Source organism: Anguilla anguilla, chromosome 7 (assembly GCF_013347855.1).
Source record: "Anguilla anguilla isolate fAngAng1 chromosome 7, fAngAng1.pri, whole genome shotgun sequence".
Taxonomy (NCBI): Eukaryota; Metazoa; Chordata; class Actinopteri; order Anguilliformes; family Anguillidae; genus Anguilla; species Anguilla anguilla.
Genome location: NC_049207.1, coordinates 45,980,425 through 46,007,527, shown reverse-complemented (window position 1 = coordinate 46,007,527; position 27,103 = coordinate 45,980,425). Strand labels below are relative to the sequence as shown.

Here is a 27,103-nt window from a genome sequence, read left to right as displayed (position 1 = left end):
ACACGCATTCCTCGGGGGCGGCAGTGTCTCCTGGGTCCCCAAATCTCCCCAGCCCAGCCGTGGCCCCAGTTTGAGACCAGTAACAAACAAAAAAACACGAAATTCAGCTGAATCCCAATGTTTTTTTTTGTTTTTTTTTGCCAAGTATCTCAACATCCCAACCGTTCCTACTTATCATTGAGAGGGTCTCCATGGTAACCTGTGTGTTTGTGCAACAAGGACAAAGAGAGGGAGAGAGAGAGGAGGGCCGGGGAGCAGCCCAGAGAGGGAGAGGGGGACTGGGTGACAAAGACACACAGTAGCCTATAATTGGGATTTTTTATGAATATAGATGCTGATCTAGGATCAGTTTAGCCTTTTAGCTCATAATGGGCAAGGTTAGGATGTGGCCTGGGGAGACCTGGTTCTAGATCAGCTGTTCCTGCTCTGAGACGCTTCAGTAATGCAGGCTGTGCTGCTACAGAATAAATCAGTCATGAGTGGAGTCCTCTCTTTCTGTGGAATGGCACTGACTGGCCCTCTCTCTTTCTCTCTCTCTCTCTCTCTCCCCCCCTCTCCCTCCCCACCTCTCTCTCACTCTTTCTCACTCTCTCTCTGTTTGTTTGTTTGGCTTCCTGTGGCACAAGCGTATGCTCTGAATTTTGAATGAGGCAAATCCTCCCAGCTGTGTCATGTCAGGCCTAATGTCTGTCCGGTCCTACCTACCATTCGGTAAAAATGCTTTTTCCCCCAAATTTTGAATCTCCAGTTTTTCCTCTCAGGTAACTGCTGTGTAACCCCCACACACACACACACACCAGAAAACTGCTGAGCTTAAGAGTGTAGTCTGTCCTATCAAACCACTAAAGAACATAGTTTGTTCGTTTATTCATCTATCTGTGGTATTTAGGTCTCCACGGCTGTTTGCCTCCTCCGTGCCTCGGTCCTTTCATTGTCCTGCACCTGCCAGGTGCTCCGTCTACCCGTTCGGTGCCCTTTCCCAGCGCTCCGACAAAGGACTCTGTGTCCAAAGTGCGTCAGCGTCTCTCGGGTCGGTAAACGGGTTCGAGCCCAAGGGAGTCGAGACCAGAATAATTCTTTCAGTGTTACTGTAGGAGGAGAAAGAGTTACCTACTCGGGTGTAAGAGTCTTTAACGTGCTTCCGGAACGACAGTGTTTTACCGTAGACGCTGACGCAGGTGGGACCTGTGTCTTAGCGTGTGGGCCGTTCCCAGGTTGTCTTGGTGTACGGCTGCCTCGGTCAGTGAGGTTCAGGCTGTCTTTAAGCGACGTTCCTTCCGCAGCAGGAGGCACCGTCGACAGTTTCCCTTTCCTGGCCCCTTCAGATCGTGGTGGGAAACCCCTTTCCTAAAGGGCTGGTGTGTGTACACCTGCACCCGCTCACCCATGGATTAGACCGCTCACGAGCTTGTCAACAAATGCAGCTAAAATGGCGGATCATGTTGACGATTGGGGCTAATTGAATCATTAGATAAGCGATCGTGATGTAATCGAGAGCAGAGGTCGTCATGAAGCCCTGAAATGGATTCAGCCCTGCGGGGTCAGGGTTCCACCCCCCCCTGCTGTAGATGAATGAGTGGGTTATGGCAGGGGGGGGGGATTGGGGGTTCAGTTTGCCCACTGATTGCAGTTAAATGATGTAAATGTTCTTGTTTCTTGACCTTGACCTTGATCACCAGAGGGGCTGTTTAAACAGCCCCCTTTGAGGGGGGGGGGGTGTAGTCCGCCCGCTCTCTGCTCCCATGATCCTTGACCTCTAGAGGTTCTCTCTGGGTGGGGGGGCGGGGCAGAGGCTTCCTGGGGGCAATTAAACCAGCTGTAACTGAGAGGCCAGTGACACCAGCAGCACTCAGAGTGGGCTGTTTCATCTCTCTCTTTCTCCCTCCTTCCTCTCTCTCCCTCCCCCCTCTCTCTCTTTTTCTCTGTCGACCCCCTCTCCCACCGCGTATCTCTTTCTTTCTCTCTCTCCCTCCCTCACTGCACATTGTTCCTCAAAATGAAAGCAATAAGTTATATTGTTTATATTATAAGTTAGACAGGTTATATAAAATACCTGTGTTTAAATGTAGCCAAAATGGTTTTGTTTTGTTTGAATGTAAAACATGTGGAAGATGATTACCAGATAGCTGGGAAAGTGTAATCATTCACCACCCCCCCTTCCCCAAAGTGAATTCCTGGCTTTGTTTACTGAGCTTGTCAAGGTCTTTTTGGGATGACTTTACCTAACAGTGTAAAGGAAAGTCTTTTGTAGACAAACGTCCTCATCTCTCAAGATCTCACTTCCTATAATATAAAATAAACTCATTTTAGGACAAAGATCTGGCATGCACTGCCACGGCCAGCCATGCACAGTTGTGGGGGTGCTGTTGAGCTCTCACCAGCAAGATAATGTGTGTTTGCACACGAGACGGAACAAATTCTGCCACCTCTGGTCTCCATTTTACCTGGCTGTCTTCACCTTTGTGACAGGAAGCTCCTCTGATTCTCCAGAGCAGGGAAGAGCTTCACACAGAGCTTTGAAAATGGTGTTTCTGCAGATCCTACCTCACTGCAGTCTCGGTAGTCTGTGTCCTTCCTCTTTCCTGTGTAGTCTTTCTCAGATTGCAGGGGGGCACATTTGTTGTCTGATTCTTCATTGTATACTCTTCCCACAGACACCTGGAGGGCAATTGACTGACACTCTGGCTGTGTGGAAAAACGCTGTACGTCTGTGTCACTGGAATAAAGCCTTTTAATGAGCATTGCTATGATAAACCACATCATGAACATTGGTTTGTTGTGTTTTCTGTATTTAAGGTGGAAAACGTTTTTTTTCTTCTTCCAAAGCTGTCATTTTCTGCGCAGATTAATTTGAGAATGTTTTCATAATGAGTTATCTTGGTGCAGAAGGCCCTTTGTGTGATTTCCATGAGAAACGAAGAGCCTGATATCAGTGTAATGTGACGTTATTCCACCGTAGCTGTGATTGAGGTTTGAGCCTGTCTGACTGTTGACCTGCGCGTGACCGCTACGTGACCTCTGCGTGTTTGTTTTGGTGGAGATCAGGAGCGCTCAGGGGGGTTTGAGCTGTGAGAGCTTCAGACAGCGTATTTCAGCGTTTGAAGTGCAGGAGCCCCTGGATCTCTGCCCCCCACCCCCCAACACTGCACAGGAGCAAGTTCAGCTGTGTGGTTTCCATGGAAAAGCTAACTCTTTACCATCTGTAAGAGACGAGCCCAAGGACTCCCCCACCCCCCCTCGTGCCCCCCCCCCACCCCCCCGTGCCGCTCTCGTTTTAGTGGCGGCACTCAAACTCGCTTCACGCAAAAAAAAAAATAAAAAAAATAAAAAAACTGCTGATCTGTGGGTTCTGTGTAATTAAAATGTCCCGGCGGAGTTTTTAATTTGCGGCCCCCTCCCCCCCTTTGTGACTCCTGCGCTAATTAACTCCGGTGACAGCTTTTCCATTTTTCTACGGCTGTCATTTGCATGCATCAGAACATCAGAAAGCACCCCCCCCCCCCCCTCCCCCTCCCCCTCCCCTTCCCCTTCCCCTTTTACCGCTTTAGATCAGCGCAGCGGACTGTGTGGCGTAGCGACCGTAGCGCTGATCCCGCTCGGCTGTGGCGTGAAGAACAGCACGTCCTGCCGCGGACGCGCCGCGCCCGAGGCCGGTTTGAACCCGCGTCCGCTCGAGCCCGGCCTTCAGGAGTCTTTAGTTAACGACGCGAGCGCCGGTGATTTAAACGAGCCTTCGAGGAGTCGGGCGCCCTCCCGCTCTCCTGCGCTCTCTCTCCGTCGCGCCGCGCAAGCAGATTTTCTGACGAATGTCAGGATGTCCGCGTGACTCTGCGGGCCTGACTCGCTGCTAAAATCCTTAATGAGGGTCTGAGGGAATTCGGAGCTGAGGAGAGAAGCTAGAAGGCTGGCGGGGTGGTTCCCATGGGCCCGTGATCCAGGCTGTGGTGGAGAAAAATGAGAAAGCCGAAGTTTCCCCCCCCCCCCCCGCAGAAACGCCTAGAGAGAGGCGTGCTCGAGCGGCGGCGTGATTGGGAGCGGCCTGTGGGCAGGCAGGTGTTGTCTCGGTGAGCGCTACCTGTGCAGGTGTGCTCAGGTGAACACGTTCATCTCTCTCACTCGGTCTGTCCTGACGTGGCTGTGTTGGTCCATCCCTCACCATGGCTAAGCTAGGCTATGCTAGGCTATAATGGGATAGGCTATGCTAGGCTTGGCTGTGCTAGGTTATCACAGGATAGGCTATGCTAGGCTTGGCTGTGCTAGGTTATCACAGGATAGGCTATGCTAGGCTTGGCTGTGCTAGGTTATAACAGGATAGGCTATGCTTGGCTTGGCTGTTCTAAGCTATAGTAGGATAGGATATGCTAGGCTAGGCTGTGCTTGGCTATGCTAGGCCAGGCTATGCTAGGCTAGTCTAGGCTATAATAGGATAGGCTATGCTAGGCTAGACTTGGCTAGGCTATCCTCCTGAAACCCACCTAGGCAGCCTGCAGAGCGAGGAGCGAGGACACAGAGTTAGAGCAGCCAGAACGGTGTGTTAGCATTCACTCCACACCTCCTGCCTGCCTCAGTTCTGTCAGGCGGCTGAGAATGACATTGCTTTGTCTGTTATGACTGAGCCTTCCAGAATGAGACACGAAAGCCGTCGTATTGTATAGATTCTCCCAGGACATAATTGCTTTTTTGCTTGAAAGGACAAGAGAATGAGAGATTAAACCTGCACCTCTCTTTAATGCAGATGGCACTGTTGATTATGGAAAATTACCGCAGTCCCAAAACTGGAGGGGGGTGGGGGGAACAATAAAAGAAAGTAGACAATGAAAACTGATTAAATGTACTTACAGGTGAGTGTTTGACAGGGCTGGAGGGGGGAAATTAATTACCTGTCAGTGTGAGTGATTGTTCCTAAAGAACCCCCTGTCTTTATGAACACAGGACAGCCCTTCCTGTCTGTGCTCTAACAGCATGAGAAGGAGCACCACACCTGGGTTTGCTCTGCCCCTGCGATGCGATGGGAGTGTGTATGTGTGTGTGCGTTTGCGCATGCGTGTGCACGTGTTTGTGTGTATGTGCATGTATATGTGTGCGTTTGATTGATTTGATTATTTTGCTGATACAGCGATCCTTCTCTCTGGCCATTAGTTTTGGGGTTTTCGCTTTCTTCTTGCTCACTGCTTGTGGAATTACCCAGAATTCTCAATGACAGCTCTCTCATTGGGGCTGCATCCTTTCCCTACTCACACAGCCTCCCATCCCCCACCGTCAGTAAGCAGCCCTCTATGATGCGGTGGCTGAATTAATGCCGTGACCCCCCTGCCCCCCTCAGCTACATTTCCCCCCCCCCACTCCCCCCCAGGTGGAAATGAATGTATAATGGATAAGATCAGCACTGCACTGTGGAGAATGATAATCAACACCCATGAACAGGTAATTATGAAGCATTGCGGGGAGGGAGGGAGTGAGTGAGTGAGAGAGAGATGGGGGGATGAGGGAGCAGAATTGAGAGAAAGAAGAGAAGATAGAGGAGAGGGGAGGCAGCGATAGCTTTGTCTGTTTGGTAAGTGCTGCTAATGTGCTCCTGTGTGATACACTGGCTCCCGCTCTGCCTTCGACGGGTTGGCAAAGGGAACGTTTGGGTGAGAAACGTGACACAGCTGCACCCTGCCTGACCACCGAGAACCGCACACGTTCATAAGTCTCTCTCTCTCTCTCTTTCTCTGCCTCTTTCTCTCTCTCTCTTTCCTCCTCTCTCTCCTCCCTCTCTCCCTCTTTCTCCTACTCTCCCTCTTTCCCCCTTTCACTCTTTCTCCATTTCCCTCTCTCTCCCTCCCCCTCCCTCTCTCTCTCTTGCTCCCCCTTTCTCCCTCTGTCTCTCTCTCTCTTTATCTCTCTCTCAAACACGAGCACCAGACTCTCTGAGATGACGCTCATACTGAGAATGAAAACCCGATCTGTCATATCCAGTATGGTAATATGACATTTCCTTTTTATTTGTCTTTGTTTGATCCTCGCGGTTGCATTTGCAACTCGGTGTGTAGCAGACGCTCTGATTCAGAGCGACTCTTGCAGCTTGCCTTTCTATTCTTTATGTAAAATCCATTTTACTGCTGAATATTTACTGATGTAAGACAGCACCTCGCTCTGGCGGACAATGGCAGGGCCCCAAATGGAAAGTAAAACCTGCAACCCCAGTCACAGCCCCACTTCCCTAACCGTTACACTACTGCGCTTGCAAATTTGAGTGGCTTCCTGGGAGCCTTGGATACACACTAACGCTGATGCGACTGACTGCCTGGAATTGCGATGCAGGTCTGGGTACTGTCTGCGCAGGTCTGTGTGCCAGCTGCGCATGTCTGAGTGCTGGCTGCACTGGTCTGGGTCCTGGCTGCGCAGGTCTGGATCCTGGCTGCGCAGGTCTAAGTCCTAGCTGCGCAGGTCTAAGTCCTAGCTGTGCAGGTCTGGGTCCTGGCTGCACAGGTCTTGGTCCTGGCTGCGCAGGTCTTGGTCCTAGCTGCGCAGACACTGACTCTGCTGTAACAGAACAGTGCGCAGGGGACAGATGGCAGGAGGATTGATGCTCTGTGAGAGACAGGGAGACCCCTGGAACTGCGCCTGTGTCTCTTCTCTCCCGCTTTTCTGAGTGCCTGCCTCTGTTTTTCGCTCCCTGCCCAAACCCCCCCCCCCCCCCCCCACTGTCCCATCCGGCTGGTGTCTCTTTCTCTCTCCCCCCAGTGTGAGGAGTGAGGCATATTTCCAGTAAAGCCTTGACTTCCGCTGCTGCGGCGCCTCATTAATTTAATGCCAAGCAAAGGGGGATTATTCACGTTTAATAGGCTGCAGCTCTTTAAACTCTGTGACTCTCCGGGCCTCTGGTTTCAGCAGTGGCATCACACCAGAGCTGGACAGTCCCCCCAACCAGTTGCATAGACATACAGCTTATAGTATTAGTATACTGGAGTACTCGCTATCTGTTCCACTTCCTTCTGACTTGACTGTGGCTTTCTGACCTTTGTCTGAAAAATGCTTGTGTGAGTATTTCTGTGAAAAGTTTTAAGATATTTGGGTGGATGAGGGGATTCCTTATGAACTGAAAAGTAGAATGCTGTAATTAATAATTAAAGAAGTGAGTAGCAGATACTGTTGTGATTTTTCTCAGACTTTTTTTCCCTCCCGGATACATTCCACACAATCTGAAGACCTGTCCTCACTGCTTCATCATTCACTAGATAGCAACAGAGGCCTTAACTTTTTTTTTCTCTCGTCGTCCCATTTTCTTTCATTCGTTCCACACTTTCTCTCCCCCCCCCTCAGTCTGGGGAGTGCTCTTTGGTGCCATGCAGAGATAGAGGGGGAGGAAAAAGTTAGAGCAGTCAGCATTTTTCCCCCTATCAAACCTTGAAATGAAAAAACTTTCCTGAAATGAAAGGACATTTTTCAATGTCTTTCAAAAAAATAAAGTGTTTGTGCTCAGAGCTGGGCGCTGTTCCTGTTCCCAGTTCCTTTCCGGAATGTTCAGTGACTCGTGGTGCATTCCAGAACACCGCCACATGTCCAGCCTGCGGGCGGTGCTCATGGGCGAAGCTAAACATTCTATGTGCGTCAGTGATGCAGTGTTGTCTTCTTGGCCTGAAATGTCACCCTTTTTTTCCCAGAGTTCAGTGGGCTTTACTTAGTTGGTAGGAAACATCTCCCCGCTGTGAGTGTGTCCAGAATGTTCTCTGGCCCATAATTAATGTGTGCGTGCGTGCGTGCGTGCGTGCGTGCGTGCGCGCGTGTGCGTGTGTGTGTGCGTGTGCGTGTGCGTGTGTGTGTGTGTGCGTGTGTGTGTGTGTGTGCGTGTGTGTGTGCGTGTGTTCACGTGCTGGTTGTGTTCAGGTAAGAGTGACTCTCGAGGCTTTTACTTGGCTCCTGGCTGTGCTAATGCGCTTTTTAATAACTTACAACTTTATGCGTTGAAACAAGACTCCTCTCAGCCCTGCAGTCCCAGAATGCCTCCGGACAGAGCCCTGTCACCACGTGACTGACCCTCTGGTGACCTGCTGGCAGTGGGGAATTTTTCCCACAATACCTTGCTGCTGAAAATTTGCTAGTTTTGTCGGATGAGGAGTCAGTCTCCCCCTTGATCCCACAGAAATGTGCAACACTGTCCTCCGTTTCACTGCCCAGTATTTAAGGTTAAGAGTCTAATAAAATGGGAGAATAGTGTCTTTGTGCAGTGAGAACACAGCATGCCCCCCTGGGGGTCCTTTAAAAATCCTTGAAAATATTTCCGTTCTGATAAGCTGTGGAAAAGCCACAGAATGTCAATATCTCTATGCCCTTGAAAAGTCAGAGGAAATTGCCTGAATTAAATGAAACAAAAAATGCATCCATCTTGCTAAGTTGGTGGCATTATGTCACTTAATTTCACTGCCTGTCTGTTTAAATTCTGTTCTTATTGTGCCACTGTCTTAAGGGATGTCTGTCATGTTTAGTGGTATTTATTGAGAGTTCCAAATGTGGAAAATGTATTTTGAGTTGTGGTGGAAGTGTGGTGGGTTTTCTTTTATTATTTGCCAGTTTCTCTGTGATAATAAAGTATTGTGATACATATTTATTCAGGTTACTTGCTTTGGCCATTGATGCCTTATGATATGTCATGCTGTCTGGTGTGTACTGACCCCTGACCTGTGACTTCTGCCCCCAGAGCTCCTGAGATAATCCTGGGCCTGCCGTTCTCTGAGGCCATCGACATGTGGTCCCTGGGCTGTGTGATCGCTGAGCTCTTCCTGGGCTGGCCTCTCTATCCAGGAGCCTCAGAATATGACCAGGTATGAGAGAGAGCCCACCATTCATTCTGAATGTCATCTGCTTATTACTGTGCATATTCATTATTATAATAAGTTCCTTCTTAGCATGCTGCTAAGCTGTTTGAATTTGAACACTACATTTAGAGAGAGAGGGAAAGGGTAGAGCGAAAGAGAGCAAGATGTTGGTGTAAGCATACTGAGAGGTCAGAGCTCAGGTCTTGCCCACAGCCGTGCACTGCATTATGGGAAAATTTGTTAGTTGGGGAAAGGCCGCGCTCCGTCTCCTTGCCTTGCAAAACAGAACCAAACATCGATGTTGTCATGGCGATGTAAAGCGCTGTGTCTAATGAGGTTCTGAGTGACAAAACGCACCGAGGCGCAGCGCAGTTTGGCAGGCGAAGCTGAAGTCGGTGCTCGGCGAGCGCTGGGTTTGGGGGCAGCTCCGCGAACACCAGCTGAAACACGTTTCTCTGCCAAAGTCCCCTGATTTCCCATGATCCTCCCTGAAAACACTGTGGGAAAAACACCTGTTGTGTAATGAGTAATTGTGACAGTGATGTGCGTTTGCCATATTGAGGGGGGGTGAGAAAACGGATTGGGATTGCTTAATATTAACCCCTTGCTGTCTGGTTTCTCTCTCTGTTTCTTCAGATTCGGTACATATCGCAGACACAAGGCCTGCCAGCTGAGTATCTGCTTAGCGCCGGAACGAAGACGGCCAGGTTCTTCAACAGAGACACTGAATCGACCTACCCTCTGTGGAGACTGAAGGTAGAGTCTGTTCACACGTCCACACACTCTAATGTGAGCTGCACCCAGCAATACTGTGGAATTTCAGTATTAGTTATATTTTTGTGTCTGTGTGTTTGCGCTTAACTTTGCTTTGGCAATGTTACCATTGTGACTCTTTCTCCTGTCTGATTTGATATTTGGGTATATCTCATGCCTCTATCTCTTGGAGATCATTTGATGTTTGGGGGTTACCGAGGTGACATTGCCTCTCGTTTCCTACAGACACCAGAGGACCATGAGGGGGAGACTGGGATCAAATCCAAGGAGGCCCGAAAATACATCTTCAACTGCCTGGATGACATGGCACAGGTACCCACCTCTCACCTATACCAGTCAGAACAGCACAGTTTGCACACCTCTTACCTGTGTCTGTCAGAACAGCACAGTTTGCACACCTCTTACCTGTGTCTGTCAGAACAGCACAGTTTGCACACCTCTCACCTGTCTGTCTCTCCCTCTCTCCTTCCCTCCCTCCCTCCCTCCCTCCCTCTCTCGCTCGCCCTGCTCAGGTGAACATGGCGTCCGATCTGGAGGGCAGCGACATGCTGGCGGAGAAGGCCGACCGGCGGGAGTTCATCGACTTGCTGACCAAGATGCTGACCATCGACGCAGACAAGCGCATCACCCCCATCGAGACCCTCAACCACCCCTTTGTTACCATGACGCACCTGCTGGACTTCCCCCACAGCTCAAAGTAGGTTACTGGGGAACCCCCCCCCCCTCCACTGGGAGACGGCCATGGGTGGGATGAGGGGTCCAGACCTGCCATTTTGGGATGGGTCATGCAACAGCCAGTCAGAATCGCCAGAGAGCTATAATGGAACCCTGCCAATCTCTTCCTCCAGTCCATTAAAACACAATGGTCTAACCCTGACCTTTAACCCCTAACCTTTCAACCTTAGTGACTGTCTTCTGGGGATTTGCTTTCTTTAGACAAAATTGCACCAGTTAAATCTTCTGAGGGACAGAGAGAGAGAGAGAAAAAAGTGAGGAAAACAAGCCATGCATGCTTTTGTCTTAGAGTTGTCAGGGGCAACAGAGAGCAGGAGCCAGGAGCAGGGTGATGTCATCAGGCCATAAAGCGTTGGCTCCTCTCTGTGTATGCTTCAGAGTGCTGGGAAACACTGCGTACAGTAAAGCTCTGGTGCTTAACACGGGCACTTTGCACAATTGTTCTAAAAGTTAAGCAAACAAATTAATGAAATAATCATTGAATAAATCAGACAGAATGGAGGGGCATTATAGACTTTTCTGTTTCTGAAATCTCACTAGGATTGTACTGTCTTGTCTGCTCATGAAGTTTTGATTGAATTGTCCTCTTTGCCCCTGTCCTGCCCCCCCCTCGCCCCCCAGTGTGAAGGCCTGTTTTCAGAACATGGAGATCTGCAAGCGGAGGATGAACATGTACGACACGGTGAACCAGAGCAAGACCCCCTTCATCACCCACATGGCCCCCAGCACCTCCACCAACCTCACCATGACCTTCAACAACCAGCTCAACACTGTCCACAGCCAGGTCAGTTTTCGGCTCACTCAACACTGTCCACTGCCAGGTCAGTCTACAGCTCACTCAACACTGTCCACAGCCAGGTCAGTCTACAGCTCACTCAACACTGTCCACAGACAGGTCAGTCTACAACCAGCTTGACTCTGTTCACAGCCTGGTCTGTTTACAGTCATCTCACCACTGTCCTCAATATTGTAAGTGTTTCTTTATGTGCTGTAGGCACTAAGGGCGCCCCCTATGTGGGGACTGCGCACACTGCGACGCTTTCTGTCCCAGAGGAATTCACTGCTCAGCTATCTCTCTCACGTTATGGCTTTATGCCCTTTCACATTTGCTCGAGGTGTGGAAAGAATATTTAGCATTTAGCAAGATTATGAGGGCACGACAAGGAACACAGGTCTTGTTTTTGCAGAATGCTATTATTATTATTTTTTTTACAGGCAGTAATTGAGACTGGAAGACACACATTGATAAAAAAAGGGATTCTTTTGTGTCATTAATGCACTCATATTTTTTATTGCATCATTCGGTCTGAATAACGATCAGACCCGAGACAGTGATTTATTGCCTGCTTTTCGTGGGTCTGAAACATTATTGCGGTTTTATGTGACAGCTCCTGGGCTGGGCTGTTTGTTTTGCATGATGAATGCCACAGCTGCACATTGATTGGCTATCCCCCTTGCTTCTCGCCAAGCACACTAAAGAGGAAAGATGAGCCAGTGCTCTTAGTTTGCTCCATACCTGCTTAATAAAAAGATTACAGTTACCTCAGAAATATTAGACGGTGACACTCAAGTAAAGTCCAAGGAGTTTCTTCGAGAGGATATTGGCCAGGTGGTCGGCATCGCCTGCCAAGAGCTAGATTTCATTTTAAGTTACCGGCATAATCTTTATTTCATAAATTACTATAGAAATCATCGGTTGGGCAAAATGAAAATATACGAACAGAAGACGTTTTTTTTGTGCATTGGTGGTGAGAATGACTTTCCCAGCATTTCCTGATTGGGTGTGAATCTTCACACATTCTTGTCTCTTCATTAATTATGCGACATGAAGGAAAAGGATCTATCTCCTTGTGTGTTTGTTGACATGCCTTATGTCTGTTATCTGAAAAGGAGACCTTGAGGAGTGTCCTGGTTTTCATGTCTTCATCACACACTTAGTTTATTTTCTTTAGTTTTGTGAATATTTACCGCATGAAAACCTGCCCATTACCCAAGATGCACCCCTTCAACATTCCCTCTCCTCTAGAGAGCGATTATCATAACTAAGTTTTTAAATCATATTAGTCTGCTATCTGCATGGAAACTATTAATAACCAGGTCATCCTGAGCAACTTGAACTTGTCTTCATGGTTATTGCATGGTATATGAAAATTGTAATTATGTTTTGTGTTAAATATTGTTTGGCATTTTGTTGTAATAACAAATAATAATAATATGTATTATTATTATTATTATTATTATCGTTGTTGCTGCTGTTATTATTATCATTATTATTATTATTATTGTTGTTGTTATTGTTGCTGCTGTTATTATTATTATTATTATTAGTGACCCCCCCCTCCCCTTTTCAACCCTCTAGGGCCCAGACCTCCCCCCGTCCTCCAGCACCAGCCTGTCGCTGGTCCCCCCCGACGTCTCCGTGCTAAACTACCAATCTGCGCTCTACCAGCCTGCCGTGGCCCCCAGGAGCCTGCCCATGCCCCCCCCTGCGGGGCCCCAGCTGTGCGCCGCGAGGCCCGACCCCTTCCAGCAGGCCCTCATCGTCTGCCCCCCCGGCTTCCAGGGTGAGCTGACGGGCTGGTGTACACACACACACACACACACACACACACACACACACACACACACACACACACACACACACACACACACACATACACACACACACAAACACACACACACACATACATGCACACACACACACACACACACACACACACACACACACACACACACACACACATACACGCACACACACACGCACGCACACACATACACGCACACATACACGCACATACACACACACACACACACACACACACACACATACATATACACGCACAAATACACAAATACACACACACCGCTCATGCACAAATACACATACACACACCAAGCATGCACAAATGCACACACACACACACCGCATGCACAAATACGCACATGCACATGCATGCACACACAGAAACCCACACAGAAGTCCACCGGACCAGAGCACTGTAATAAACGCTTTGTAAGTGTCTGGTTAACAGCATCTGTTAAGTGACTAAATTTAGTGTAACGAAGCTCATGGTAATGTATAAACTGTATAATAATATAACGATAACATGTAATATGAAGTAATGTCATTTTGATGTGATGTGATGTTCCTGTAATGTAATATGGTAATGTAAATGGTAAATGGACTGCATTTATATAGCGCTTTTATCCAAAGCGCTTTACAATTGATACCTCTCATTCACCAGAGCATTTAAGGGTTAGGTGTCTTGCTCAGGGACACTTTGACACGCCCAGTGTGGGGCTCGAACCGGCAACCCTCCGGCTGCCAGACAACCGCTCTTACTTCCTGAGCTATGTAACGTGATGTAATGTTAATGTAATGCTAATGTAGTTGCGCAATATGTGCCGTTCGCTTCTTCAGGCCTACAGGCGTCTCCCTCCAAACATGGCGGGTACTCGGTGCGGATGGAGAACGCCGTTCCCATAGTAACACAGGCCCCCGGCGCCCAGCCGCTGCAGATCCAGCCCGGCCTGCTCACACAGGTAAGGACCTCCGTTGCCGCCCTCTCACCTACACCTCAGTGCGTCATATGCGCTGTGAAGATTGACCCTTGACCCCCAACACCACCTGCCAAAAGGGATTTTGGGTAAGCCTTACGGACAGAGCTGGAGACAGAGCTCGGCGTTCACCTGGACCGAACTCTGCTCCAGGAAATGGCTGGCTTGGGCTGTGACTGACAGGATTGGCTAGTTTGGGCTGTGACTGACAGGATTGGCTAGTTTGGGCTGTGATTGACAGGACTGGCTGGTTAGGGCTGTGATTGATCAGTTGTGTAGTTGTTACCTGAAAGCAACAAATTTGCCGGCTCTGAAATTCTTTTTTTCTGTGGACTGGAACCCCACAACTGTTCTTTAAAGCAGTCATTTTTATACATTTTTATCTTCCCTTACACACACCCCCCCCCCCCCCAATAATTTTCCATGCGTGCATTTCTACAGAAAGCTGTCTGCTTATTCAAGTGGCAAGCTCTTCGTCTCTATCTCTCTCTCTCTCTCCCCTTTGTCTTAATTAAGATCTCTGAGGGGGTTACGGTTGTGCCGCATTCAAATGTTCAGCCTGAAATACCTCAGACCGCAAAACCACACCAAAATGGCCCCCGCGCCCTCCCGCACCCCCTCTCTCGTAAAGCTGTGTTTTCACCCTGAGCGGTTCCTGGCAGAACATCCCTGCTCCTGTCTGCGTTTCTGAAAGAGACGATCCTTCTTAAGGCAGCGCTGGCCCTGACACTGCATTTTCCCCAAAAGCACAGGCTTTGTGTTGTTCCCCTTGGGGATGTCGGACGGTCCTGGTGAAGTGAAGCGGCCTGGGCCCTCCTCGGGGGGGACTGGTGCTCAGGACCAGCCTTTATTTGGGTCAGGAATGTGGAGAATGCAGGAGCAATGGGGGCAGAGAGAGTGAGAGAGTGAAAGAGGGAGAGGGAGAGGGAGAGACTTTCAGAGTCTGGGGGTGACAAAAGGAGTTGCACCTCAGTGTGTGTGTGTGTTGGGGGGGGGGGCGGCATACTCCTGGGGCTACAGGGTGATTTGTCTCCTCTGTGAGAGAGTAAAAAGGAAATTTTCCATCAGTGTTTCCATCAGTAATGACAATGATAAATATCTCATTCCTCCCCCCTCTCTCTCTCTGTCTGTCTCTCTCTCTCTATCTCTCTCTCTCTCTCTCTGTCTGTCTGTCTGTCTTTCTGTCTGTCTCTCTCTCTCTTTTTATCTCTATGTCTCTCTCTTTATCGCTCTCCCTCTCTTTATCTCTATGTCTCTCTCTCTCTCTGTCTGTCTGTCTCTCTCTCTGTGTCTCTCTGTATCTCTATGTCTCTCTCTCTCTCTGTCTGTCTGTCTCTCTCTCTGTGTCTCTCTGTATCTCTATGTCTCTCTCTCTCTCTGTCTGTCTCTCTCTCTGTCTCTCTCTGTCTCTCTCTGTATCTCTCTCTCTCTCTCTCTCTCTCTCTCTCTCTCTCTCTCTCTCTCTCTAGCAGGCCTGGCCCGGTGGTACACAGCAGATTCTCCTCCCTCAGGCGTGGCAGCAGTTGACCCACAGTTCAGTTCCACACGCCGCGGTCATCCCCGACACCATGACCAGCGCGCAGCCTCTGGCCAACTGGAGGTGAGCTCAGACCGACCGTAAAACAAACAACGCACCGACTGTGACCTGACCCCAAACCAACCCCAAACCGACCCAAAACCAATCCTGCATACTACCCTGAACTGACCCCAAACTGATCCTAAATACTGCCCCAAACTGACCCCAAACCGATCCTAAATACTGCCCCAAACTGACCCCAAACCGATCCTAAATACTGCCCCAAACTGACCCCAAACTGATCCTAAATACTGCCCTTAACTGACCCCAAACCGATCCTAAATACTGCCCTTAACTGACCCCAAACCGATCCTAAATACTGCCCCTAACTGACCCCAAACCAATCCTACATACTGCCCCTAACTGACCCCAAACTGATCCTAAATACTGCCCCAAATTGACCCCAAACCGATCCTAAATACTGCCCCAAACTGACCACAAACCGATCCTAAATACTGCCCCAAACTGACCACAAACCGATCCTAAATAGTGCCCCTAACTGACCCCAAACCAATCCTAAATACTGCCCCTAACTGACCCCAAATGGATCCTAAATACTGCCCCTAACTGACCCCAACCCGATCCTAAATACTGCCCAGAACTGACCCCAAATCGATCCTAAATACTGCCCCTAACTGACCCCAAATGGATCCTAAATACTGCCCAGAACTGACCCCAAATCGATCCTAAAACCTACCCAAAACGGACCCTAAACTAACCACAAAACAACCCCAAACCGCAAGGCAGTGCATAAATGGCCAGGAAGTAAGTATACTCAGGTCCTGGGTTAGAGCGCATTAGGCCAGTGCTTCCCAACCTCCTTCAGTTTTTGATCAGTGATCAGATGTATACCCAGCATACACAGGGGTCCGCAGGGCCGAGGCTGGGCTCCCCTGCATTACACTGACGGCTGTGTGACACTCTGGGCTGCGGGCTTTGTTATAAAAGTGTTGCACTCCCTCTGCAGAGACGTCCCTCTCGTCCGTTCTGCTGCTTCCTCTGGCCTCTGCTGCCACCCGCTGTCGTGTTTGTGCAACATGCGCAACCCCCGTGCTTTTCTCTGGGGTTTCCGAGCAGCACACGCAATCCCTGTACTTTTCTCTGGGGTTTCCGAGCAGCACACGCAATCCCAGTGTTTTTTTCTCTGGGGTTTCCGAGCAGATTTTTCTGAAAAAGCAGATTCTGTTTTGCTGAAGCCCCGTTTTCCCTGACACACTGAGACCTGTTCGGGTCGTTTGGCATTGCACAGCAGATCTCCTGTGATTCATTTCCTGCCTGTTATTCCCCTGGGTGATTTCATATTTACTATACAAAATTCTGTGTCAGAGGACTTCTTTTTTTTAATCTTAAGACACCATGTGTTGAGCTTTAATAGTCTTTCTGTCTTTAAAAGCTGTTGTATTCTTTGATATAAAGAATATTATTAATCACATTTTTATATTATTGTTGATATTAATATTCATTTAGTGTCGGTAAAGTCTGTAGTGAAAATACAGTACTGTCTTCGTTAAATGGTAGTTGATGTCTCTTCTGCCAAATCAGCTAAGGTTTGAGAAAGGTAACATTTTTGATGGTGTTGCAGGAACTCCCATCCCCATGGCAACCATTACAATCCCATCATGCAACAGCCGGCCTTGCTGGCAGCTCACGTGACCCTCCCCTCCGCCCAGCCCCTGAATGTGGGCGTGGCCCACGTCATGCGGCAGCAGCCAACCAGCAGCAACACTTCCAAGAAGAGCAGGCAGCAGCAGCAGCTCTCCAGCAGGTGGGGATGATGTCATTTCCTCTAACTCTCACAGGCCCCTGTCGTCACTTCCCTTAAATCTTACAAGCCCCTGTAAATACCATCACTTCCGCCGTGATGTCAGGCTGAAGCTGAAAAATCAGGAGTGGTCTTTTACATGTAATTATAGAAATAGAAATGAAATGTGTCAGTTAGATAAAGAGAAAAAAATTGATTAGAAAATGAATCTTACTGGTGTCACCTCTCTCTCTCTCTCTCAGGAACGGCTCTGGTTTTGAGGTGTCTTCGTCCCCGCAGCGCTCCAAGCGGGTGAAGGAGAACACGCCCCCTCGTTGTGCGGTGGTGCCCAGCGACCCCCCCTCAGCCTGTGGGGCGCCCCTGTCCTGCGGGATCTGGGGGGACCCCCAGCCCAACCCCCCCCAGCGCCAGACCATCGTCATCCACGACACGCCCAGCCCGGCCATCAGCATCATCACCATCAGCAGTGACACGGACGACGAGGACGACAACAACAAACGCACCAACGCCAGGTCAGAGGTCGCAGGTCACCCGTCCCTGCTGGGGATGCTGGGAATTTGAGTATTTACAACTCATCCTGCAGTGACCAAAACAAACACACACACATCACATCTGTTATATAAATGAGCAATGGAGCTACATCAGTTAGATGGGTAGCACTTTATTAATCCCCACTGGGAAATTGAATTATCAGCAGCAGCGTACAATCAAAACGTTACCATTAAAAACAATCTAAAATTAAAAACAAAAAAGAGCAAGAATATATGAAACGGATGCAGCATACAACATAAAAAACAAGTGCTAAAAAGTGTTTACTGCAACATACTACTAAAAAATTAATACATAAGATAAATTGGGCTCTAATCTGGTCTGGTTAAAACAACATATGGCTGCAGATGGGGAAAATTTTCTAAAACTCTCTGTGGAACACCAGGGGGCGACGACGCTTCCACTGAAAAAAACTGAAAAAAAAGTTGTGAATGAATCCCTTCGTTTCCGATGTGATATTCATATACGGCACTCAGAGAGTTTGCCAGATAAGACAGGAGCAAAAACATAAAGTAGTAAACAAAATCTGTTTTATATAACTCAAAGCAAAGTACAAAACCAGGGTATTCAGAACGGCAGTCAGGCCACAGATAGCAATTAAAGAACCATCTAGAAGCGTAAAAAAGTCTGCAGCAGATGGATTAAGAAACTCTTGGGGAGTATGCAGGCATATTACGTTATACTCTTCCTCCTCCTCTTCCTCCTACAGCACAATGTCTAAGCAGAGGAATGATGTCATCAGCTGCGTGACGGTGCACGACTCCCTCGCCTCGGACTCGTCCAATCACAGCAGCCCGTACGCCGTGGAGTCCCGCCCCCACCACAACAACAATGGCTTCCAGGCCAAAGGTGTGCTGCTGGACAACTACTGTCACTCCAACCCCCGCGCCATCATCCTTCCTCCCCCCAAAGTGCAGGCCAACGAGGGGCCTACGGACTGTCACCACCTCCTGCCAGGTACACACTCCTCATGGGTGTGTGTGTGTGTGTGTGTGTGTGTCGTGAATGTGTGTGTTGTGAGCGTTAGGATGTTTTCTGACTGATCCGAAAAGACTTCGGTCACAGTGCATCCAAATTTTCACCCGACTGTACCTGTCCCCTCTTCCTTTCTTACCTGCAGACGCAGCAGGTCACCAGAACTCCATCTACAAGTACAAAACAGCCAACGGGGCGTTGTCTGGCAACAACTACTCCTCAGGGGGCGGGGCTTACAGGCAGCAGCGTTCTGGGCCACTCCCCTTTCAGCAGCAGCCCCTCAACCTGAGCCAGGTGAGCACAAACCCAGCCGCTCGGGTTCTTTTCCTTCGTCACCCGAAACCCCTGGGAGTGGAAGCCTTAATTAGCCCTAGCGTCGCGGCGGCACGCCAGCAGATTCTGCGTTACTGTTGCGCAGACAACTTGGGTGCTCTTGTGAAATGAATATAATTTGAATGTGAAATTTCCCAGATTTGCTGTCGCTGTATCATGAGCCTCTCTCTTACGCTGAACATTCATGTTTTAGATTTTATGTTAATTTATTAATTTGCTACCCACTTTTGTCTGAATTGGTTACCGAAGCTAGTATGTCAAAGAGAACCAAGTGCATTTAAGTAGCACAGATATACTAATGCTACGTTCTCTCCCTCTCCTTGTCTCCCTTTCTCCTTATCTCTCCTTCTCTCTCTCTCTCTTTCTCGCAGGCGCAACAGCACATGGCAGCAGAGCGGAATGGCGGTAACCGGCGGCAACAGGCTTACGTGGCCCCTACCATGGCTGCCCAGGCCCCGTACCCCTTCCATCACCACAGCCCCTCCCACCCTCACCTGGCCGCCGCCCACTTGCCGGGCCAGCCCCACCCTCACCTGTACGCCTACACCGCGCCCACCGCGCTGGGCTCCACGGGCGCCGTGGCCCACCTGGTCACCTCCCAGGGCTCCGCCCGCCACGGGGCCTACCCCGCGGGCCTGGTCCACCAGGTGCCCGTCAGCATGGGGCACCACGTTCTGCCCTCCCCCGCCCTGCACCACGCCCAGTACCAGGCCCAGTTCACCCACCAGACCTACTTCAGCAGTTCCCCCGGCTCCGCGGTCTACACTGGATACCCCCTGAGCCCCACCAAGGTCAGCCAGTACCCTTACCTCTAGAGCAGACACTGGAGCCCCGCCCCCTAAAGCTGAGGTCACCCGTCCCTTAGAGACAGAGGGGCTGGCAGCGCTGTTATGCCCACGCGGGAAACCTGAAATCTGATGGCGGTGATGTGGAAAACGGACAAATGGCGCCCTCCGGTGGGCGATGGGGGGACTGAGGATTTATTTTTATTTTCCTTTTTTTTTTTTTTTTAGCATCGGTACTTTTAGATTCGTTTGTCGAATGGGCCAGTTCCTTTTGTTTTTGTAGTTTGGGATTTTTATTTTTGTATTATTATTATTGTTAGCGTTTTTAATTGATTTCGTTCTTTGAGGGATCACTTACCTGGATGCGTGAGCTCCTTTGAGATTGGGATAAGGTGGAATGAGGATATCTGCTGCTCTTCAAAGAAAAACAAACAGAAACACACAAAACAAAAAATAATGGCCTTGAATTTCCACCTCTGCTTCAACAAGAGAGGAATGAGTCCTTTTGGAAACTCAGCAAACTGAGAAATGGAAGAAAAAAAAAAACATTTTTAGAGTATTTATCTTTTTTGTAATTTTGTGTTCACTTCTAGAGAATTGCTGGTTTTTGATTTTTTCTTTTTTAGTTTCCTCTGGAAAAAAGTTTTAGCTGTGCCCCTTTTTTGGTAGAATGTAGCACCCTTCACCCTGTTCATTGCGTGAAGCACCTCTGATACCAATAGATTTGCGTTCGTTTCCTTCTCGGTGCGATTGTGCGAAGCGGTGTCGGTAGCATACGCACGTACGAGGCAAACGGTCCGTCAGTGTGGGCGTGCGCGCCCCGTCGTCCGCCCCCGCGACCTTTGACCTCTCGAAATCCTCCAATAGACTCGGCCATTAGCATCGATCCCTTGTAGTGCCTTACGGACGTGCTGACACACTTTATTAAAAGTTTACTGCGCTGGGACTTGCAGCCCAGAGGAAGCTGGGTCTTAGGTTTCAAGTCTTCGTGACCATCAGTCGACCCTTTTTTAAAACTTCTAGGTGTGCCGAGTACAGAAATATAACCTGCGATGTCTGCCAGAGGTTCTCGCTTGTCACGTGTAGTTATAATTCATTTTTGCTGCGTCCGTGTAGCTGAGTATGACTTGCCTCGTGAGGATTTTGTTTGCGTTAGGCACTGAACCAAAGCTGCCACTAGGTGTTTCCTTATTCTGTGGAGTGCAGTCATCAATTGGGCATGTGTTTCAGCATTGCGAGATTCATTTGCCTGCGTCATTTCGGTAAGCTTACGTTTGAAACGGTGGCGTTCACCTCTGCATGTATTTACCTAGACGTGGGGGAATGGGTGAGAACCAAATGCATTCATACTGCTATAATGACAGAATGCCTGGTGTATAAAAATGATAGGCTACCTGAAACCTGAATAAGAGATGATTTTCCTTTTCCAACAGGTATGTTCAAAATTGAAAACATTTTTATGGTTTCACTCTAAGGTCTGAAATTTTTTTTTTGCAACAATTTCTGTGATATGTTTGGGTGGTTGGTGAGCATGATGACAGCCTAATTTAAAGCCAGGGATTTACTCTTTGGATTTTGTCCAATTTTACCCGAAAAGGGCCAATGCGAGTTCAGGGTTTGCTTTAAGCCAACACTACAGCACCCGATTTAACTGATTAACTAACCATGGTCTTCAGTCAAAATCTTGGATAAGATGGATGTCTTGGTGCTGGGCTAAATCTGTACCCACACCAGCCCTTTTAGGATAAGATTGGACACCCCTGCTTTAAGCATTTAGTGAAACAATAGCCTAGGTGCCACACAGTGGCCAGCAAAATCACAATGCCAGTGGTCATATAACAGTACTCTGCTACGGGGTGTTCCATATGGCAACATTTCAGTTTCTTAGACCTTTTTTCCCCTCTTATATTGAGAAGTAGAGTCTCGTTGGATAAAGAAATTAAATTGAGTTTTGAAGTCAATTCCAGGGGCCCAACGGGAGTGGGCCCAGTGATGTCACAGAGGGCTAGCTGGAGCAGCCAATGAGAGCACGGCAGCAGAAGCAGAGTTGGGATTGGAGCCCAGAGAGAAAGGGGCGTGAGCGGATGTGGGATAGGTGAGACAGGGAAGGAGGGCAGGGATTGGTCGGTGGATGGAATCAGGCTGTGGTTGGTTGGTTGGTTGGGGGTGTGGAGTTAGGGTTAGGGTTAGGGTCACAATGGGACTATGAAGAATAGCATGTTGAGACAGAGCAGGTCGGTAGCAACGGTGACCCTGATAATTTGGGGGGAGGGGGTTCACAGGGTCAAGGAGAGCACACCGTACTCTTGAGACGAAGTTACATTTTGGAGTAGATTTTGCGAGCGATTCTAGCTGTTATGCTCTTTGAGTTATGTGTACCGTATGTCACCTTAACGATACGAACGTGACAGAAGGGTCTGTGCACGCCCGGAGGGGGTTGGTGTTGAGTGTTGGCGTTTAGGTTTGCCGCCGCGTGTCAGTTTTGAATTTCCTCGTACAAACCTCACGCCACCAGACAAGGCTGTGGGAGCGGATCGGTCCGTGGATAAAGTTGGGATTTGCGTAGTTCAGTACGTAGAGCTTTTGTTTCGGGGATCCGGTTGTTCACCCTTTTGTGTTTCGGTCGTGTTTGTTTTTCCGTCGGGACCTGCGCTCGCGAGATTGGCTCAGGAGCAGTGACATCTTTGGTATGTCGAGTGAGGTCACTCGTTTCTCCCTCGACGTCTCGCTGGAGTCGTGTCCCCGTAGTCGCACTGGCCGCGCAGTTGTAGTTTTCTGCCGCAAAGAAGAGATTTTCAACGGCGTTTGGGAGGTTTGTCACATTATTATGTTTTATCTTTAGAGATTGCTGCAATAATTCTCGTGGGTGTTGTTATATCAGTGTAAATGTTTTTTTTTTTTGTCATTTCTTGAAGCTCATTTATTCATGTTTTCGTATGTAATTGAGGAATGTGCGTAGCTGTGTATCGTATTCCAGGGAAGGGAAATGTACCAGTATAGTCTGTGCTGCTGTAAAATGTCCAGCACATTAATAATATTAATGGTAATGACATTAACGTTATTGATGATATTAATGATGATATTAACCTGACAGTCGGGTAGGTAGGTCGTGAAGACGTGTGAGAGCTCCCAGTACAAGTTTGGACCTCTGTCCCAAAACTTCAGTCCAAAGAATATCCCCTCTTCTCCCAGAGCTTAAATAAGCCTCTTAAGCCTCTTTTTAAAAAATATATTTTGTTCTTTTTTTGTTTATTTTACCGGGTATAATATTCTGTTCACCCTCGGCTCCAGTGTTATGAACACGGCTGGATGTGCATTCTTTTTTTAGGGACTCCGTTTAAGTGGTGATTCTAGAAACTGGTGGAGGTGGAGGGGCCCATTGGGGCCCTTCTGCCGGACCTCCACTGTCCACCCTCGGGGCCCCCCAATGCTCGGGGCCCTAGGGAGTTGCCTGGCTTGTTATTCATTAGATTCACCTTTGTGTTTAGCGGTGGAAACCAAGGCAAAGGGGTTCTTTCACCCTAAGCATTCTGGGACTTCAGTTTACCACCAAAGAAAGGACATAGGATGATGACTGCTCCCCGCTCTCTCCTTCGTTTAGAGTACTGAACTGGCAATAACGTCCCTGTCTCAGCTGTGTATGCGTCAAGACCGCCATTTTGTATCCAAATGAAAACGTTTTGGGAGGAGAAAACTAACTGAGGAGATATAAAACTTGCGTACTTGTGCTGGTGTGAGTTTTGCGCAAGTATATGTTGGATACACACACACACACACACACACACACATACAGTCACTTAAGTACACACTGTGTACCTGTGAGTGTGTTTGTGTGCAAGCATGCATGCTTTTGACACACATTCTGTTCATTGGATTGGGCACCACAAAGAAAGGGATTTGTTTTATTCTTATCGTGTATCGAAGCCAAATGTTATGATTCGGTCATTTTTATAGATTTTCTCACCAAAAATTTACAAACATGAATAAATGGGAAAGTTGTATTTAATTTTTTTGATTTTTTAAAAGAATACTTGTCTTGTTTATGTCCATGCACATCAAAAATTATTTGTCTTTTTTTCCTGAAAGTTTGGGAAATAAGGTACAGGCCAGTTCAGGAGAAATAAGTAATTACTCTCGTAATTTTGTTTTTTCTAAGCTTGTGTTCATAACACCTGCGCTCTGGTGTTTGATGTAGCTATTGATTTGTGAATATAGACCGCCAGAAGGATTCCCAGTTTTTCATGTGCGGAGCGCACTCTCTGTGGAGAGGCGATCGATAAGGATGCAGACCCGTCTCCAGTCCCTGATGTTCCTTGAAGATAACAAACATATTCCAACAACCACTTCCCTAGGGAAATATATATGCATTTTTGTGATTCATGACATGAGCAGTTTTTTTACTCTCACTACAAAAAAAAAGACATAAATTAAAAAATATTCCTAATGAAATGGGAATTGAACTTCTTCAATGAAATGAAGATTAACTTTTTTTTTTTTTCAAAGTAGTAATATTCTAGGATCTCCTCTAGACTTAAGAAAGCGTTGCTGTTTCTGCATGGTTTTGTGTCCCAAGGCTGTGTGGATAATCTGCGGTTTCTCCTCTCATTTCCTGTTGTAAACGCCGTGCTGTGTTGCAGTTCCCCCCCGTAGGCCTTTCACTGTGTTAATGGAAATTTCTGTTCTTCTGTTGTTTTTTTAAAATAGCTTTTGTTTATGTGTGGGGTTGGGTTTGGGGTTTTGCTAAGTGTAACATCTCCTTTTATCAATGTTTTATCGACCTTTTGATGTAGAGCTGTACGAACGCTGTTCCTCTGACTCACTAAGTATCTTATGAGAATGGATATTTTACTGGCTTATAGAATGTTTAAATAAATAAGATTCTGAATAATAATAATATTAATTGAAATTCTTAACCAGTTGAGTACTTGCTAATAAGCGATTGTGTTACCATTAAGACGTTGTGTGCTTCTCTTAATAATCATTTTCGTTGTAGAAAAATGGAGTGAATTTATATTAGTCCAATTAACTAATTATAGCATTGTAAATTCAATGAGGTTTTTAACAGAAAAATTGGTTAGAGAAGAATATAGTTATTTTAATTGTTCTATTTACTATCTGTAGGGTGAGAAGGGGCTCGCGATGTGGTGAACTATGTTATAGCTTGTTATTCACTGTTACTTTTGATCATTTTTTCGGTCTCAGAGGTGAATCGAGTTATTAATATAATGAGAATTTGTATGCTCACATATGCATATTGTATATGTGTAGAACTGTAATCACACTTTGTCATGGATTTACATTAAAACTGTTAAGTCACGGCACCTGCCTCTTGTCGTATTTGTGATGGGATGCTCATTTTTAAATTCATCGTGTGTAGATGTGTGCGTATACTTGTGTATGTATGTGTTTGAATTTAGGAACAAACATGATTGGCATCGTTGTCTTCTTCCACAGCAAAATGCCAGTTTATAATCACTCGTCTCAGCTTGCAGTGAATGCAAAATGTCCCTGTTCAGCCACATCTGCTACTGTTACTATGCAGAGGCATAAACCAGAGGCCATGATGCTAATTCAATTTACAAAGAAGGAAATTACACATTCAACCTGCAAGTGGCAAAAAAAATCACTTTCACACTAAATAAACCAAATCGCACACAAATATAAGCTCAACAAGTCCAATTGCTCTTACATTAATTCATCTGGTGTATGTTTAAAATAAGATGACTTTCTATTAATAGTAGAAGCCCACTAGTGGAGTCATTTTGTTCGTCATTATCACAGTGAAATAAATGGTTGTACCGAAATTCAGTCTGCAATAACACTACATCTAGCAAAAAGGTTACAACCTGACTGAGGTGCCTGGTTTAAAACTACATAATCAACTCAAAACCTGTTATATGGCAGTCCTGAGCTTTATGTCTGATACTTGTGTGTGTGTTTGTATGAGCGTTTGTATGTGCATGCGTGTGTGTGTGAGCATTTTTGTGTGTGTGTGCGAGTGCACGTGTTCACTAAAAGCTCTGAATGATGAAAAATGGTATAAAATGCGGCTTCTGGAAAAGCTACAGAGTCCCTGAGCAGCAGAATGGCAGCATCTTCTTCGTTATTTTGAGATAATTGATGGGTGACAGTTTTCCTGCCAAAGACTCCTGCCAAGTTTCTCACACACTGACATCTGTTCATTACAAGAGGAAGCTCAACTATGAATCACTTAACGCCTGTCACATTGCTCCGCCCAGGCCTAATTAAAATATTAGTGTCCTCCCATTTGAATAACACGACAAATTCTGTTTTTTTAATGCATTCAAAAAAAAATTGAGCATAAGGAAAACTAACCAAATTCTAACAGAATCAAAATAGAGAAAATTATCATCTAAATATACTTTCTTCAAGTTCGGGAGCCATTCCTCTAAAAGCCACAATTTCATTAAAATATGCAAGCAAGCACTTCAATTGGTTTTATATAATTTCATTTAATTTCATCAAGGGCTCAATGAATAAGTGGGCATTCAAAGCACACAGCACACAGAGAGCTGCACAAGATGCCATGTCACATGAAACCATATTTAGTTGACTGCCGTGATCCCAATGCTTGCATTGTGTCAGTACAGTGGTCCTCCTGTATAAAAAGTTCTTTAATTTCTACACATGGTGAAACCAAACTGTATTAAAAAAATTCTCTTTAATGAAACCTTAGAATTTGCTCTTTAACCACATGTGAATTGTCTGATTACAAATATAAAATTGTGGAATACTGAGCCAAATCAATAAAAAAATATGTAATTGTAAAAAAAACTTTACAAAGCTCACTGTACATATAGCACATGATAATGCATCTAATTGGTCAATAACAGTGACTATATACAGTGAGCTCCATAATGTTCGCCTGAGACAAAAAAAAGAACCATTAACAGAAAGAGAATATTAAGTCACGGCCAAATAATGAAAGATGGTTCAGGAGATTGTTGTGTAATAGTCTCTGTTGTGCTTTTATTATTTCCACTATTTTAACATTTGCATTTTGTGACAGCTGTTTGCTTCATAAAATTAATTAAATGACTTCAGCATCCTTTAACTATGGTGCACAGACAGGAATTCAAGTTCAGCAATTCAGTTCATTAAAATGGTGATGTTTCTTGTTAGAGCTAACAGGGATAATGTGGTTGTAATGACTATTTTATATTCTACCAGCAGGTGGCATAAGTGTACGGCACACTTGGTGCCAGCGGCACTGCAGTGAAAATATGAATTCTCT

The 27,103-nt window shown here is 47.1% G+C and overlaps 1 protein-coding gene across 2 annotated transcripts in view; it reads left to right on the top strand.

The window, feature by feature from the left end:
* Window positions 1-25,169, top strand: part of hipk2 (homeodomain interacting protein kinase 2) — a 47,006-nt gene extending 21,837 nt beyond the window's left edge. Inside the window, exons 3-15 of one of the 2 annotated variants that reach the window (XM_035425927.1) lie at window positions 8,684-8,807; window positions 9,438-9,557; window positions 9,801-9,887; window positions 10,088-10,272; window positions 10,932-11,094; window positions 12,670-12,874; window positions 13,732-13,853; window positions 15,341-15,468; window positions 17,027-17,209; window positions 17,449-17,718; window positions 18,465-18,712; window positions 18,876-19,024; window positions 19,435-25,169. In XM_035425927.1, the coding sequence (XP_035281818.1) occupies window positions 8,684-8,807; window positions 9,438-9,557; window positions 9,801-9,887; window positions 10,088-10,272; window positions 10,932-11,094; window positions 12,670-12,874; window positions 13,732-13,853; window positions 15,341-15,468; window positions 17,027-17,209; window positions 17,449-17,718; window positions 18,465-18,712; window positions 18,876-19,024; window positions 19,435-19,878 (2,428 nt within the window). In that variant the 3' untranslated portion in view covers window positions 19,879-25,169. Of the gene's footprint in view, window positions 1-8,683; window positions 8,808-9,437; window positions 9,558-9,800; window positions 9,888-10,087; window positions 10,273-10,931; window positions 11,095-12,669; window positions 12,875-13,731; window positions 13,854-15,337; window positions 15,469-17,026; window positions 17,210-17,448; window positions 17,719-18,464; window positions 18,713-18,875; window positions 19,025-19,434 lie in introns of both variants that reach the window. The other variant, XM_035425926.1, reaches the window with a different exon arrangement.
* Window positions 25,170-27,103: the final 1,934 nt, after the last annotated feature.